The sequence below is a fragment of the Melospiza georgiana genome, unplaced genomic scaffold, assembly GCF_028018845.1.
Source record: "Melospiza georgiana isolate bMelGeo1 unplaced genomic scaffold, bMelGeo1.pri scaffold_29, whole genome shotgun sequence".
NCBI lineage: Eukaryota > Metazoa > Chordata > Aves > Passeriformes > Passerellidae > Melospiza > Melospiza georgiana.
This window is the reverse complement of record NW_026652215.1, coordinates 5783098-5798016: the sequence shown is the minus strand read 5'-3', so window position 1 is coordinate 5798016 and position 14919 is coordinate 5783098. Positions and strand designations below refer to the sequence as shown.

The 14919-nt window shown below is 53.3% G+C and overlaps 1 protein-coding gene across 1 annotated transcript in view; it reads left to right on the top strand.

The window, feature by feature from the left end:
• The first annotated feature begins 220 nt into the window (after positions 1 to 220).
• Positions 221 to 14919, top strand: part of LOC131096399 (zinc finger protein 345-like) — a 356657-nt gene continuing 341958 nt past the window's right edge. Inside the window, exons 1-3 of the mRNA XM_058044738.1 lie at positions 221 to 971; positions 9058 to 9061; positions 13558 to 14040. Coding sequence (XP_057900721.1) covers positions 221 to 971; positions 9058 to 9061; positions 13558 to 14040 — 1238 coding nt within the window. The remainder of the gene's footprint in view (positions 972 to 9057; positions 9062 to 13557; positions 14041 to 14919) is intronic.

The following is a 14919-nucleotide window of genomic DNA, read 5'->3' as shown; positions in this document are numbered from 1 at the left end:
GCCCTGGGACAGCCAGGCAGGTGAGGAGGAAGTCAGTGCCCCTTTCCCCCTTTCTCCTGCTCCATCTCCCAGCCCAGCATGGCCCCCAGCTGCAGGACAACCCTGCTGCCAACGCCGTCCTGCCAGGGATGCACTGGGGGGATCTCCTTCCCCTTCCCTCTGGCATGGAGGCAAATCCCATCCTCTCCTTGTCCTTCCTTCCCCAGAGAAGGAGCTGAGGATGGAGACCAGGGAGGACAAATCCCTGCAGCAGAACCTCGTGGAAGAGGCTGTTTTTAGTGGTGCCACAGTGCAGAATTACAATGGGGAGGGAAAGTTCCACAGATCCCACAAGAGGAGGGGCTGCAAACCCAGCCCAGGCTGCTCTGAGAAGGAAAGAACCGCATTGAGCCAGGAAGGTGGACAGAGCTTCAGCCAGAGCTTGGAGCTGGTGGCTCATGAGCAACTTCATGATGGGGAGAAGCCCTACAAGTGCTTGGAGTGTGGGAAGAGCTTCAGGCGGAGCTCCCACCTGATCAGCCACCAGATAATCCACACCGGGGAATGGCCCCACAAGTGTGGGGAGTGTGGGAAGGGCTTCAGCTGCAGCTCCGCCCTCGTCACCCACCAACGCATCCACACTGGGGACAGGCCCTACGAGTGTCCCCAGTGTCAGAAGAGGTTTCACACCAGCTCCGATCTCCTCTGCCACCAGCAGATTCACACTGAGGAGAGGCCCTTCCTCTGCCCTGAGTGGAAGGGTTTCAAGCACAACTCCAACCTTGTTAGGCACCAGCGCATCCACACTGGGGAGAGGCTCTACGAGTGTCCCCAATGTGGGAAGAAGTTTCAGACCAGCTCCAATCTCCTCCTGCACCACCGCATTCACACAGAGGAGAGGCCCTTCTGCTGTCCTGACTGTGGGAAGGGCTTCAAGCACAACTTTACCCTCATCAGCCACCGGCGCATCCACACCGGGGAGAGGCCCTACAGTGCATCCAATGTTGGAAGAGCTTCTCAGACCGCTCGTTCTTTACCCGACACCAATGGAGTCATCGGTAAGGGCAGCCCTGTGAGTGCCCTAACTGCAGGAAGAGCTTTGTGCATTGCTCCAGCTTCATCCCCCATAGGAGCACCCATGTTGGTCAGAGCCCTGGCCATCTACTTTCCCTGTGATCCATGTTGGGAAGACACTGGGCTGGCTATTCTTTTGTTTTGGCCCTAATTTTCTTTGGATTCATCTTCATCCCTTTAAAACAGACAAAATTGTGGTAAAAAACAATAAATTCATCAAAGGCATGTAAAGCCTCACTTTTTACTTTTGTTTTGGGGGAATCTGGGATTCAGGGAGATAATTAGGAGAATTTGGGGGTTTCGGGGGTATTTGGTGTACTTGTTTCCCTTTCTTGGCACTGAAAGAGACAAGAGGGTTCAAGCTGTCACCTCAATGCCACTGAAAACTACTCAATCCCACCCCAAAATTCCTCGATTCCACAACTCTTTGGTGTGGAATGGGGTTGGAAGGGGATTGATCAAAGCGGGCTTCAAATCAGGTGGGTTGAGATGGGCATTAGGTGGGGCAGGATGGGTGGGATGGGGTTTGGGAGGTGGGAAATGGGGAAACATATGGTTTGGGAAGGGGGTCTTGATGTCCAGGAGAGGTGGGATGGGTTGAGGTTGGGACTGGGGAGGTGGGTTGGGGTCTGGAATGAGACAGCCAAAGTTTGGGGATGATGAAGGGAGGGGGAGCCCATTACGGAGTGAATTTTGTAAGAATCCACATTCCTGAAGAGAATTTGAGGCATCTCATGTTTCTGAGGCAGTTTTGGGGCACTCCCCAGCTCTTGGGGGTTTCCTGAGAGTAGCTCCATGGAGCCCCATTGCCAGGGGTGGTTGCCTTGGGCATGAGCTCAGAGCTGTAGCCAGAGTCCATTGCCTCAGCGCTGGAGAGTAGAGAAATGATGAATGGCCCCAGACATCTCCAGTGTGTGTTTGGGGCAGGGAGAGTTCTGCATAGGTGGGGTGGTCACTGCCCCACCCCAGCCACTGCAGCCTCTGGTGCAGCCCCAAAGTGGTTGCCAAGCTCCTGGCACCCCAAAAACCCCAATTGTTAGAGGGACCAGAGCAGGTCAGGCTGTGACACGGGTGTGACACTGACACGTCCCATGGCCCCGGAGCTCACAGCAGCTGAGATCCAAGACTGACTGTGGATCTCTGTCTCCCTCTCTCTCTTCTCCTGACTTCGTCTTCTCAAAATCTGGATAACTTCAAGTTGGACAGGTTAGAATTTGCTCAGTGAATGCTTTATGAAGTGATGTACTGTAATTCCGCATTGTTTCACATGTCCCAAGTACCTTATTCTCTTTGCAACTAAGTCTGCAACTAAAAGTTTGTTCTCCACCCTCCTGAGAAGTTTTTTGTTTTCTCCCCCTGGCCATCTGTCCTGCAGGCTGTGCCCCCTGTGCGTGCTGCTCCTCTGCCCTGGCCGGCTGCACTCGCCCATCTCGCTCTGCCCCAGCATTTCTCACCCAGCGTTTCTGTGCCCTCCCTGGGCTCCCTGCACCCAGCGCTGCTGGCTCCTGGCACACAGAGCCAGGGCAGGAGCCCACCCTGCCAAGGGGCTCTGGGGCAGGGCGGGGGCTGCGATGGCTTCTGAGCTCAGCAGCTGCTCCTGGCATGGTTCCATGGAGACCGAGCACAGCAGCGCTGCTGAGCATTGTCCCTGCTGAGGGTCACACACTGCCGGGGCACATTCCCTGCCTGCAGGATTGCTGAGCATTGTCCCTGCTGAGGGTCACACACTGCCGGGGCACATTCCCTGCCTGCAGGATTGCTGAGCATTGTCCCTGCTGAGGGTCACACACTGCCGGGGCACATTCCCTGCCTGCAGGATTGCTGAGCATTGTCCCTGCTGAGGGTCACACACTGCCAGGGCACATTCCCTGCCTGCAGGATTGCTGAGCATTGTCCCTGCTGAGGGTCACACACTGCCGGGGCACATTCCCTGCCTGCAGGATTCGTGCCCGACACAAGCGCTGCACTGATGGCTCCAGCATTGCTTTCCAACAAAAACAGGGGAAGACAAACTGTGCAGGTCATGGTATTTTAGTGTGTCTAAAACTCACTAAGTCATTGATCTTAGAGGTGAGATGCATTTAGAACTCATGGCATGGAGAAGTAGTGCAAGATTGAACAGGGGAGCATAGAAATAAACTGAGGAAAACATTTCAGATGGTTTCTTTCCATTTTCATTTCACTTCTAGAAAGCTGGTTCCGTTTTCCAGGAATCTTCTCCACAGTCCTGTCTGCTCTTCTCAAAAACCTTTCCTGGAAAACGAGGTCGAGCTCCTGTCACAAGATGTGCTACCTACTGCAGCTTCTCTTGGCTTTCCACACTGTGCATGCAGCAGGACTCTTGCAGCAAAGCAGACAAAGGTTTGGAGAACTTGACAACTTGTCCTTTCTTTTCCTGGTGGACTGGGGAGTTGTGCTATGGGTAAGCTTTTCATTGTTCCTGTTCCAGGCTAAGAAAACAGGAGGTGATACAAAGAATTGTTAGGGAATACAAGCCTGGCTGACTGCAGAGAAAGAATCTCCAGAGCCTGCAGCCACAAGTGCAGAGTTGCGTGATGATCATTCCAACCTGTTACTGGACATCTTGAAAATTATCTGGAATGTGAAAATGCTCTGACAGGGGGAGTTTGTTTCTGAATTCAGTGTGGATGATTCCACATCTGGTGCCTTGGTGCATAAATCAAGAGCACAATCAGTTCATGATAAGCACCAGAACAAGATGGACCTCTCAGAGTAGCTGACTGAAACAATCTGAAAAGGAGAAATGCAGGGAATGACCGGGTGAACCTTGCCTGGAAGAAGGGTAAATTTTTCTAATAATTACTAATCCATTCCCTCGTCTTTTGGCTTTCTTAGCAAGACCATTTGCATCCCAGATTCCCTATAAAATGAGAAGCGTGAGCTTGTGGAAGTGGCTGAAAGATGCCCTGTTCCTCTGCAGGGACACTCAGGCTGGAACAGGAGCTGGAGCCCTCTCTGGGGCAGCCTCCTCTGAGCTGGAATTTGTGCTGTGCTGGAAGAGGAGGAGGGGGAGAAGGCTGGCGCTGTGTGGCAGGAGCAGGAGGTTTAGGCCGCAGGACATTCCATCTGCGTCGCTGCCCCGCAATGGGCGGCCGTGCCCGGGGCTCTGGGCCTGGCCCCGTGTGCGCTGAGCTCCCTGGGCTGGGCTCAGGTTCCCGCTGGGACTGGGCAGAGCCTGGGCTCAAACTGGGGGCAGCAGCAGTGCAAAACGTCTCTGGGCATCTGCATTTCCTGCTGCTGGGAAGGAGCAATGAAGCAAGTCAAGAAGTTCTGGTTTCTGTTTCTCCTGGTGGATTTTTTGATTTAATTCCACATTGCGGAGGCAAATTCTGGGACAGCCTCTGTCAGCTTATTCTATTTCAACAACGCCAGCAACAGGGCTGTGTTTGAGCGCTGCAAATGTGGCCTGTGTGGCTTTAATTCCCCTCATCTTAGTGTTCAGGGGCTGGTGAGCATTCCAGTATCTGCTGATCTTTATGCCTGTGACAAAAATACTGACTTCACTGTCATGAAAGCACCGTGGGTAGCACCAACTGAAAGAGGCACTTGCATTTTTATGGATAAAATTCAGGTGGCAAGCAGAAGAGGGCCAAGAGCAGCCATGATCTACAATTCCCAAGGCAAAGGCACCAGCAGCCTCCTCCTGTCACCTCAGGGTGGAGAGGTGGAAACAGCGCTGGAATCCGATCCTTTCTTCCTCTGAGGGCTGGCTCAGGGCAGCACAGGCGGGCCCTGAGCAGTCAGGGCTGTGTGTGGGTGCTGGCTGCTCTGCTCCAGAACTGAGCTGGAAAAAGCCCTCGGGAGCCGAGGCAGGAGCAGGCGGGAAGGGGCCGGCGCTGCTGCTGCTCCTGGCCGGGAGCCCCGGCTGGGCCGGGCCGGCGCCCCCTGCGCTGCGGCTGCTGCTGCTGCCAGAGCCGGGCGGGACTCGGGGACAGGGAACGGACACGGGGGGACAGCAAAGGCCTGGCGGCTGCAGGGATGGTGGCGCTTGGGCCAACACCAGCACAGAGCTTCAGCCTGCAGTTAACCCTGAGGGAAACGCCGGGGAAAGGTTCCCTTTCAGCCTTTCTGCACTTGTGGCTGTGAAGGGACTGAAATGAAAGCAGAACAAGTAGGGCCCAACCTGTTCTCCTGCCTTGGGTGGAGCCCCAGGCCTGAGGCTGAGAGGGGCTGTGAGGGGCTGTGAGGGGCCATCAGTCGCGAGGTGCCATGAAGGGCCTTGAGAGGCCATGAGGGGCAATGGGGAACTCGGAGATGCCTTAAGGCCCTGTGAGGGGCTGTGGGAGCCCAGGCCCCTCATGGAACCAAGGGTCCATCATGTCCCAACAGGGCCTTGTGTAACCAAATGGACCATGGTGACACTATGGAGCCTCATGGTATCACAGGTCCATTGTTACACAGCAGCCACAGCAGGAATGCAGAACCAAGGAGATCATTGTGACACTGCACAACTGTGCAAACCTGTGAGCCTACCAGGGAAAAGCCAGCAGAAATGCCCTGGAGAGACACACTGTAGGCTCTGGGCATTCCTCACAACTCAGGGCGAGGAAAGAGGCTTCCCCATGGTGCTCTGCAGCACTATGTTAATTTGTCCCAGTTCTGTACTCTCCCTTGGCCTTCTCTACCCCTTTAACTCTTATATGTTCATGTTCTGGTGAGTTCTCCCTTCCCTGTTTTCCCACTGGTGTGTAACCCTGCCCATCCACACTGGCATTTACTATTGGTCCCTTCCATGTGTACCGCCCCTGAGCCCTCAGAGCATTGGATCCCCGGTGCTCTACTCTGCACCCTCTTTCCCTGTATTTGTACCCTGGACTCTCCTTTGTTTTTGTCTTTGGCCCCTGGACACTTTCAGCATTTCTCTGTGTGTGTGTGTCTGTGTGTATGTGTGTCTGTGTGTGTGTCTGTCTGTGTCTATGTGCTGGTGCTCTCGTGGTTCCTACCCATTGGCACAAGAAACTCTGGGGGAAGGTTGTGTGCAGACCACCTCAGACTGTAACAAAAACTCCCTTTTTTCATTTACTTTGTGGTGGGAATGAACCATTCTGTCTAATAATGATCAGAAAAAATCAGAGCTGTATTTATATAAATTTATCTGGTATTCAATCTTTAACCCTGGGGGGAAAATTGCATTAAAGTTCAATTCCACGTGTCTAATCTTTAACACCTTTGACAAAGTCTGGAGATGGGATTGGATGCAACTGCTCCCAGTCTCCTCTCTTAGAAGGAATTTTAGAAGTCTAGGGGCCCTGCAGGGGTTTGAGGATCCATGGTGGCTGCAGTATGTAATTTCTGCATCTCATGTCTCAGCAGGAGTTTCTCCAAAAAAGAATTAAAGGTTTTGCCTGAAGCTCCCACTGTGCCCATGACAGGAACCCCTGTGAGTTTCTGGGACACCCCAGCTCTTTGGCAGCCTGGAGACTCCTGGGATGTCACCGTGGAGCCCCCGTGAACGCCTGTGACAGATCGATGCCTTTGCATCACAAGGTCCCCTGGGATGTCACCATGGAATGGCTGTGACTGCCTCTGACCACAAGGCTCTTTACCATCCCAAGAAAGCCCAGGGAGGTCTCCATGGAGCCCCTGTCTGTGCCTGTGACATTCAAGCTCTGGAAGAGCCTGGAGACTCTTGGAAAGTCCCCACGGAACCCCTCTGAGTGCCTGTGACAAATGTGATCCTTAGCAGGCAACCATCACCAGCCCCCTGTTGCTATGGTCAGTTTCCATGGCAACCATCCCCACCCCCTGTTGCTATGATCAGTTTCCATGGCAACCATCACCAGCCCCCTGTTGCTATGGTCAGTCCCTTGGCAGCTCCATGGAGACCCCATGCCGGGGTGGTTGCCATGGATACCAGCTCAGGCCTGCAGCCAGAGCCCGTTGCCATGGCAACCACTGGCAGCCCCATCCCCAGGCTCATGGGATCCCAGAACCACAGAATTGGCTGAGCTGGGAGGGACCCATCAGGATCCTCCAGTCCAACTGCTGGCCCTGCACAGGACACCCCAACAATGCCAGCCTGGGCCTGGCAGCGCTGTCCAAACGCTGCTGGAGCTCAGAGAGCCCTGGAGCTGGGACCCTTCCCTGGGGAGCCTGGGCAGGGCCCCAGCAGCCTCTGGGCAAAAACCTTTTCCTGACATCCAACCTGAGCCTGCCCGGACTCAACTGCAGCCGTTCCCTCCACTCCTGTCCCTGGGTCCCAGAGGGAAGAGGTTCCCACAGCCCCAACCAGGGACCCGCTCCCAAGGCTGCTGCCATAGCCACCAGGGCTGGGACCAGCTGGGATGCTCGGTTTCCAGGGGCCAGGGTTCAGGAATGGGATTCCCCAATTTCCTGCTCTTGCTAAAACCGCGCTGCCCTCACTGCCCTCCCACCTCCCATGGAAACCACAAAGGCAAAGATCCCGGTCTGGGATAAGAACAATTTTTTGGGAACAACAATGATATAAGGAACGAATGGAACAGAAACAATATTGATAACAGAGTGTATAAATAAAACTGTTTACAGGGAAAACTAAAACACAACTTACTGGGTCTGCCTTGCCACGTATTTCCTCCTGCCTGGAAAGCACACCCTTCTCCTCAGGGACAGAGAGAGAGAGAGAGAGAGTGTCCCTTTCCTGTCCCTGGCAATTCTCTGAGGTGGGAGTGAATGTAATGACACAGTCATGGCAAGACCCTCATGTTCTTCCATCCCACATCATGTCATTGGCAGAGGCAGGAAAAGGGACAGGTGTCTTCCTAGCATGGATCCGAAGGAAAAATGGATCACCAGGGCTCTTCCCAACATGGATCCTCCAACTATGGATGAAGTTGGGGCAGTGCACAAAAGTCCTCCTGCATTGGGGCATTGGCAGAGCTTCCCTTCCAGGTGCCTCCGTTGGTGTCTGGTTAAGACAGAGATCTGGGTGAAGCTTTTCCCACACTGGGGACACTCGTAGGGCCTCTCCCCAGTGTGGATGTGCCGGTGCCTGATGAGGTTGGAGTTGTGCTTGAAGCCCTTCCCGCACTCAGGGCAGTGCAAGGGCCTCTCATCCGTGTGAATCCGCTTGTGCCGGAGAAGACTGGAGCTGCTCTGAAACCTCTTCTGACACTGGGGACACTCGTAGGGCCTCTCCCCAGTGTGGATGCGCCGGTGGCTGACAAGGGCAGAGCTGGAGCTGAAGCCCTTCCCACATTCCCCACACTCATAGGGCCATTCCCCAGCGTGGATCCTCTGGCTGATCAGGGTGCTGCTCTGCCTGAAGCTCTTCCCACACTCCAAGCACTTGTGGAGCATGTGCCCATCATGAAGCTGCCCCTGGACTACCAGCTCCGCGTTCTGGCTGAAGCTCTGTCCACCTTCCTGGCTCAGGGTGGGTCTTTCCTCCTCAGAGAACCCTGAGTTGGGTTTGGAGCACCTCCTCCTCATGGGGGATCTCCAGGGCTTTTCCTCCCCATTGGATTCTTTTCCCATGGAGCCACTCAAACCGGTCTCTTCCATGTGGTTCTGCTGTGGGGATTTGTCGTCCCTGATCTTGATCCTCAGCTCCTTCTCTGGTAGAGTAAGGACAAGCACAGGATGGGATTTCCCTCCGTGAAGAGGGATGGGGAAGGAGATCCCCACAGTGCATTCCCAGCAGGATGGCATTGGCAGCGGGGTTGTCCTACATAGAGGGGATTTTCTGGGCTGGGAGATGGAGCAGGAGAGAGGGGGAAAGGGGCACTGACTTCCTCCTCACCTGCCTGGGTGTCCTGGGGCATCCTCATCTGCCTTGAGATGTCTTCTGCCATCTGGCCAAGTTTTAGGAATGGGATATTCCTAAAACAAGGGAGGAAAACAAGGGATGAGCACAATGAGCTTTGTACTGGTTTAAAGGCAAACCGGAGGAAGAGTCTAAGCCAGAATTCAAATTCAGTAACAAAATAAGGATCAAGGCAATGATACAGAAACACTGCCTTAAACTGACAGAGTCAGGATATAACCTGACACCCTGTTGTTCAGGGTGGTGGCAGCAGTCCCAGTAAATGGTTGTGCAGTCCTGTTGGAGAGATGAACACGATTCTGTTGAAGCAGTGATCCTGTAGAAGGGTCTGGTCTTCCTCTGGAGGTCCAGTGGTGGTTAGGGAGTTCTTGTCCTCTGGGAATTAAGTAGGCAAGCTGCTCCTGGTGTAGCAAAGTGTCAGCTTATATCCAGGTAGGAATGCTTGGATCCTCCCCCTGGGTGGAGCATCCCACAATGGGAGGATGGAATTTTATCAGTCCTGCAGTGACACTCAATGGCCCATTCACAGGAGATATCTCCCCTGGATGGCGTTATCAGGGCTGAGTCATGGAAGAGATAAAGAACACTGCCCCACCTGTTTATAACAGTTGCTGAAGGTGGGGATTGAAAACATGCATTTGGTTACATCTTGCATGGCAACCTGAAACAGTGGGGTAATCCCTGCTCAGGGGGTGAACACCACCCCCCTTACCCAAACTGGCTCAGCTGTAAAACCCCCACCCCAAAAAGGCCACACACACAGGGGACAATGACACACTTGGCCCCCTCCAGGGGAGGTCTGTTTCACAGGCTGGGGGACTTTGCCAAATGTTAGAATAATTTTTCTCTTTGTCCCTGTCACCTTTGTGACAGCTACGCATAGCTTCCCCTTCCTTTTCATAATCCGTATTGGGCCTATTTTCCACTTTTCTTTTTTTAGAATGTGCCAGCAGCTGAGCTGGAGCTGTACAAGACCAAAGGAATTTGGATTTGCCACAAAACAGCTTCTATTATAAGCTTATAAAATTTTGGGATTTATTTGCCTTTCCATCACAAGTGACTTGTGGGAAAAATAAATTCAAGGCATTTTATCTACGGTCAATTTTGATTTCTGACAAGAAAAAACATTACTTTGTCTGGTGCCCAGAGGATGCTTGTGAAGCCTCTGTTTTTCTTGCCCTGGGAGATGCTTGGGGGGGGTTTTTCCCTGTCCCTGTCACCCCAGGCCATTCCCCAGAGGGTCTCCATCATTCTCACCCCAGAGAATGCCTGGGGGGTCTCCCTCCCTCTCACCCCTGTGCCAGGGGGTGCTCGGGGCAGTCTCTGTCCCTCTCAGCCCAGAGGATGCTCGGGGGTCTCTGTCCCCTCACCCTGGGGGATGCTCGGGGGGTCTCCATCCCTCTGGCCTCAGGCAATGCCTGTGCAGGGCTGGGGACCAGGGGCTCTGTGTCCCTCTCTCCGCTGAGGGTGCTCGGGGCTGGGGGGGCTCTCCGACCTTCTCACACCTGGGGAGGCCGGGGGGGGTCTCTGTCCCTCTCAGCCCTGCTGTGACCCCACCCAAACATCATCGGGCTCAGAGGGACAGAGACACCCCCAAACCCCCAGAAGGGCTGAACCTGGGATTTGGTTTGGGGCTGAGGATTTAGGAAGGGGCTGGAATTGGGGCTGGGATTGGAGTTGGGGTTGAGATTTGGATTTGTGCTGGGATTGGGGTTAAGGCTAGACATGGGATTGGCTTTAGGGCTGGGGTTGGGGTTGGGTCTTGGGATAGATGAGTCTGAAACTGGGATGAGAATAAATACAGAACTGTGAGTGTGTCTAAATGTGGAGTGAGACTGAGACCAGGATCAGGGTTTGGGATTGAGCTCACCCAGAGCCCAATGATGTTTGGGTGGGGTCACACCAGGGCTAAAAGGGACAGAGACCCCCCCGGCCTCCCCAGGTGTGAGAAGGTCGGAGAGCCCCCCCAGCCCCGAGCACTCTCAGCGGTGAGAGGGACACAGAGCCCCTGGTCCCCAGCCCTGCACAGGCATTGCCTGAGGCCAGAGGGATGGAGACCCCCCGAGCATCCCCCAGGGTGAGGGGACAGAGACCCCCGAGCATCCCCTGGGCTGAGAGGGACAGAGACTGCCCTGAGTACCCCCTGGCACAGGGGTGAGAGGGAGGGAGACCCTCCAGGCATTCTCTGGGGTGAGAATGATGGAGACCCCCTGGGGAATGGCCTGGGGTGACAGGGACAGGGACAACCCCCCCAAACCCCTGCCAAATATCCCCCATGGCGAGAGGCACAGGGACCCCTCGAGCATACCCTGGGCACTGGACAAAATAATTTGGCAGAAATCAAACTTGACTCTGCATAAATCACTTTGATGAATATTTGATTTTCCCACAAGTCAGATGTGATGAAAATGCAAACAAATCCCAAACATTAATAAACTGACAGTACAAGCCATTTTGTGGCAATTCCAAGTTCCACTGGTTCCTGCACAGCTCCAGCTCAGCTGCTAGCACGTTCTGATAAAAGTGTAAATTCAGCCCAATACAGATATCATTAAAAGGAAAGGAAACTCTTTGTAGCTGTCACAAAGGCGACAGGGATGAAGAGAAAAATGATTCTCACATTTCGCAAAGCACTCAAACCTGGGAATTCAGGAGTTATTTTGGAATTTAGCTACTTGAGCTGAGCTTCTTGTAGGACTTTTAGCAGCCTTGTGTTCCTCACCATGGGGTGAATGAACCTTGTCAGTCTCGCTGGTATCATTTGCTCCCTTTCCTCCTGTGATTTTAAAAAAACATTTCAAGGAAGGATGTCACAGACATTTTTTCATAAAATCCTCTCTTTTAGGATTTGTCCTTTCTGTGAAGCTGGGGCCCCAGAAGAAAAATGCAAACAATAATTATCTGCTGATTTGGAATGTAACAGGAGCATCTGTGATTGGTCTTCTGTGAGTGTTTGGATTTGCTGACCACTCACGGGAGAGTTGGTCCTTGCTTTCTGCTGGACACAGAACTTTGTTATTCATTCTCTTCTTTCTATTCTTAGCTTAGCAAGCCTCTGCAACTTTTCTCTTTATTCCTTTTAGTATAGTTATAATGTATTATATATCATATATCAATAAATCCAGCCTTCTGATCATGAACCAAGATTCTCATCCACTTCTCTCACCCTGAAGACCTTCATCAGGTCGCTGTAATAGAAGGACAACAAAATATTTTCTTTACTCTCCAGGCCCACAAAGGCGATTTACCTCATTGGTTCTCCCATAAGTCACTCAGAGAAATCTGCAGCCCAGTTTCAAAGAGTTCCTCCAGAGAGAACCACAACTTCCTCAGAGGAGGGAACCATGCTGTTGTCAAAGGCACTTGGGGTTAGAGAACAGTGCCTAAACTCACTGTGCAAAAATAATTTCACAGTCTGGTGAGTCTGGTTAAGAAAAGTGTTAGAGAGATTCCTCTGCCCCAATTAAGGTGATAATGAGACCAAACCCAAAATGAATTTTATTGAAAAGTAAATGGGATAGAAAAGGGGGGACAGGAAGGGAATGACAGGAAAAAGAGCCCTCCCCTCCCAAGTGTGACATTGTCCCCTGTATGCGTGGCATTCCCAGGGTGAGGGTTTTACAGCTGAGCCAGTTTGGGTAAGGGGGGTGGTGTTCACCCCCTGAGCAGGGATTACCCCACTGTTTCAGGTTGCCATGCAAGATGTAACCAAATGCATGTTTTCAATCCCCACCTTCAGCAACTGCTATAAACAGGTGGGGCAGTGTTCTTTATCTCTTCCATGACTCAGCCCTGATAACGCCATCCAGGGGAGATATCTCCTGTGAATGGGCCATTGAGTGTCACTGCAGGACTGATAAAATTCCATCCTCCCATTGTGGGATGCTCCACCCAGGGGGAGGATCCAAGCATTCCTACCTGGATATAAGCTGACACTTTGCTACACCAGGAGCAGTTTGCCTACTGGATTGCCAGAGGACAAGAACTCCCTAACCACCATTGGACCTCCATAGGAAGACCAGACCCTTCTACAGGATCACTGCTTCAACAGAATCACCTTCGTCTCTCCAACAGGACTGCACCACTATTTACTGGGACTGCTGCCACCACCCTGAACAACAGGGTGTCAGGTTATATCCTGACTCTGTCAGTTTAAGGCAGTGTTTCTGTATCATTGCCTTGATCTTCATTTTCTTTTAAATTGTAATTCTGGTTTTGACCCTCCCCAGGTTTGCCTTCAAACCAGTACAAAAGACAATGTGTGCACCCTTTGTTTTCTTCCCAGAACAGGATTTCCCATTCCCAAACCTTGATTGGATGGAGAAGGAGGCTGTGAGGAAGAGGAAGGATCCCCAGGACACCCAGAAAGGTGAGGAGGAAGTCAGTTCCTATTTCCCTCTCTCTCCTGCTCTATCTCCCAGCCCAGCACAGCCCCTGGCTGCAGGACAACCCTGCTGCCAACGCCATCCTGCCGGGGATGCACTGGGGGAATCTCCTTCCCCTTCCCTCTGGCATGGAGGCGAATCCCATCCTGTCCTTGTCCTTCCTTCCCCAGGGAAGGAACTGAGGATGGAGACCAGGGAGGAAAAATCTGCATGGCAGAACCTTGTGAAAGAGGCCGTTTTGAGTGATTCTAACGCACAGGAATCCAACAGGGAAGAAAAACCTCAGACATCCCCCATGAGGAGGGGCTCCAAACCCAGCCCAGGGTGCTCTGAAGAAGAAAGAGCCACCCTGAGCCAGGAAGGCGGGCAGAGCTTCAGCCAGAGTTCAGAGCTGGTGGTCCATGAGCAGCTTCATGATGGGGAGAAGCCCCACAAGTGCTTGGAGTGTGGGAAGAGCTTTAGGTGGAGCTCCCACCTGATCAGCCACCAGATGATCCACACCGGGGAATGGCCCTACGAGTGTGGGGAGTGTGGGAAGGGCTTCAGCTACAGATCCAACCTTGTGACCCACCAACGCATCCACACTGGGGAGAAGCTGTACGAGTGTCCCCAGTGTCAGAAGAGGTTTCCGAGCAGCTCCAATCTCCTCCAGCACCAGCGGATTCACACTGAGGAGAGGCCCTTCCTCTGCCCTGAGTGCGGGAAGGGCTTCAAGTGCAACTCCGACCTCATCAAGCACCGGCGCATCCACACTGGGGAGAGGCCCTACGAGTGTCCCCAGTGTGGGAAGAGCTTCACCACCAGCTCTGACTTGACCAGACACCAACGGAGCCACCAGTAAGGGATCCCTGCAAATGCCACAAATGCAGGAACAACTTCATCCACCACTCCAGCTTCATCCCCCATGGGAGAACCCACATTGGGAAGAGCCGTGTTGATCCATGTTCCCCATGATCCATGCTGGGAAGACACCTGTCCCTTTCCCTGCCCCTACCAGTGTCATGATGCAGCATTGAAAAACATGAGGGTCTTGCCATGGCTGTGTCATTACATTCACTCCCACCTCAGAGAATTTCCAGGTGCAGAACAGGGACTCTCTCTCTCCCTGAGAAGAAGGGTGTCCTTTCCAAACAGGGGAAATTGTGGCCAGGAAGACCCAGTGAGTTGTGTTTTAGTTTTCCCAGTATACTGTTTAATTTATCCCTTCTGTTATCAATATTGTTTCAGTTCTGTTTGTCCCTTATCTTGTTCCTGTTCCTAATAAATTGTTCTTATCCCAGACCGGGATCTTTGCCTTTGCGCTTTCCATGGGAGGCGGGAGGGCAGTGAGGGCAGCGCGGTTTTAGCAAGAGCAGGAAATTGGGGAATCCCATTCCTGAACCCCGGCCCCTGGAAACCGAGCATCCCAGCTGGTCCCAGCCCTGGTGGCCATGGCAACAGCCTTGGGAGCGGGTCCCTGGCTGGGGCTGTGGGAACCTCTTCCCTCTGGTGCCCAGGGACAGGAGTGGAGGGAACGGCTGCAGCTGAGTCGGGGCGGGCTCCGGTTGGATGTCAGGAAAAGGTTTTTGCCCAGAGGCTGCTGGGGCCCTGCCCAGGCTCCCCAGGGAAGGCTCCCAGCTCCAGGGCTCTCTGAGCTCCAGCAGCATTTGGACAGCGCTGCCAGGCCCAGGCTGGCATTGTTGGGGTGTTCTGGGCAGGGCCAGCAGTTGGACTGGA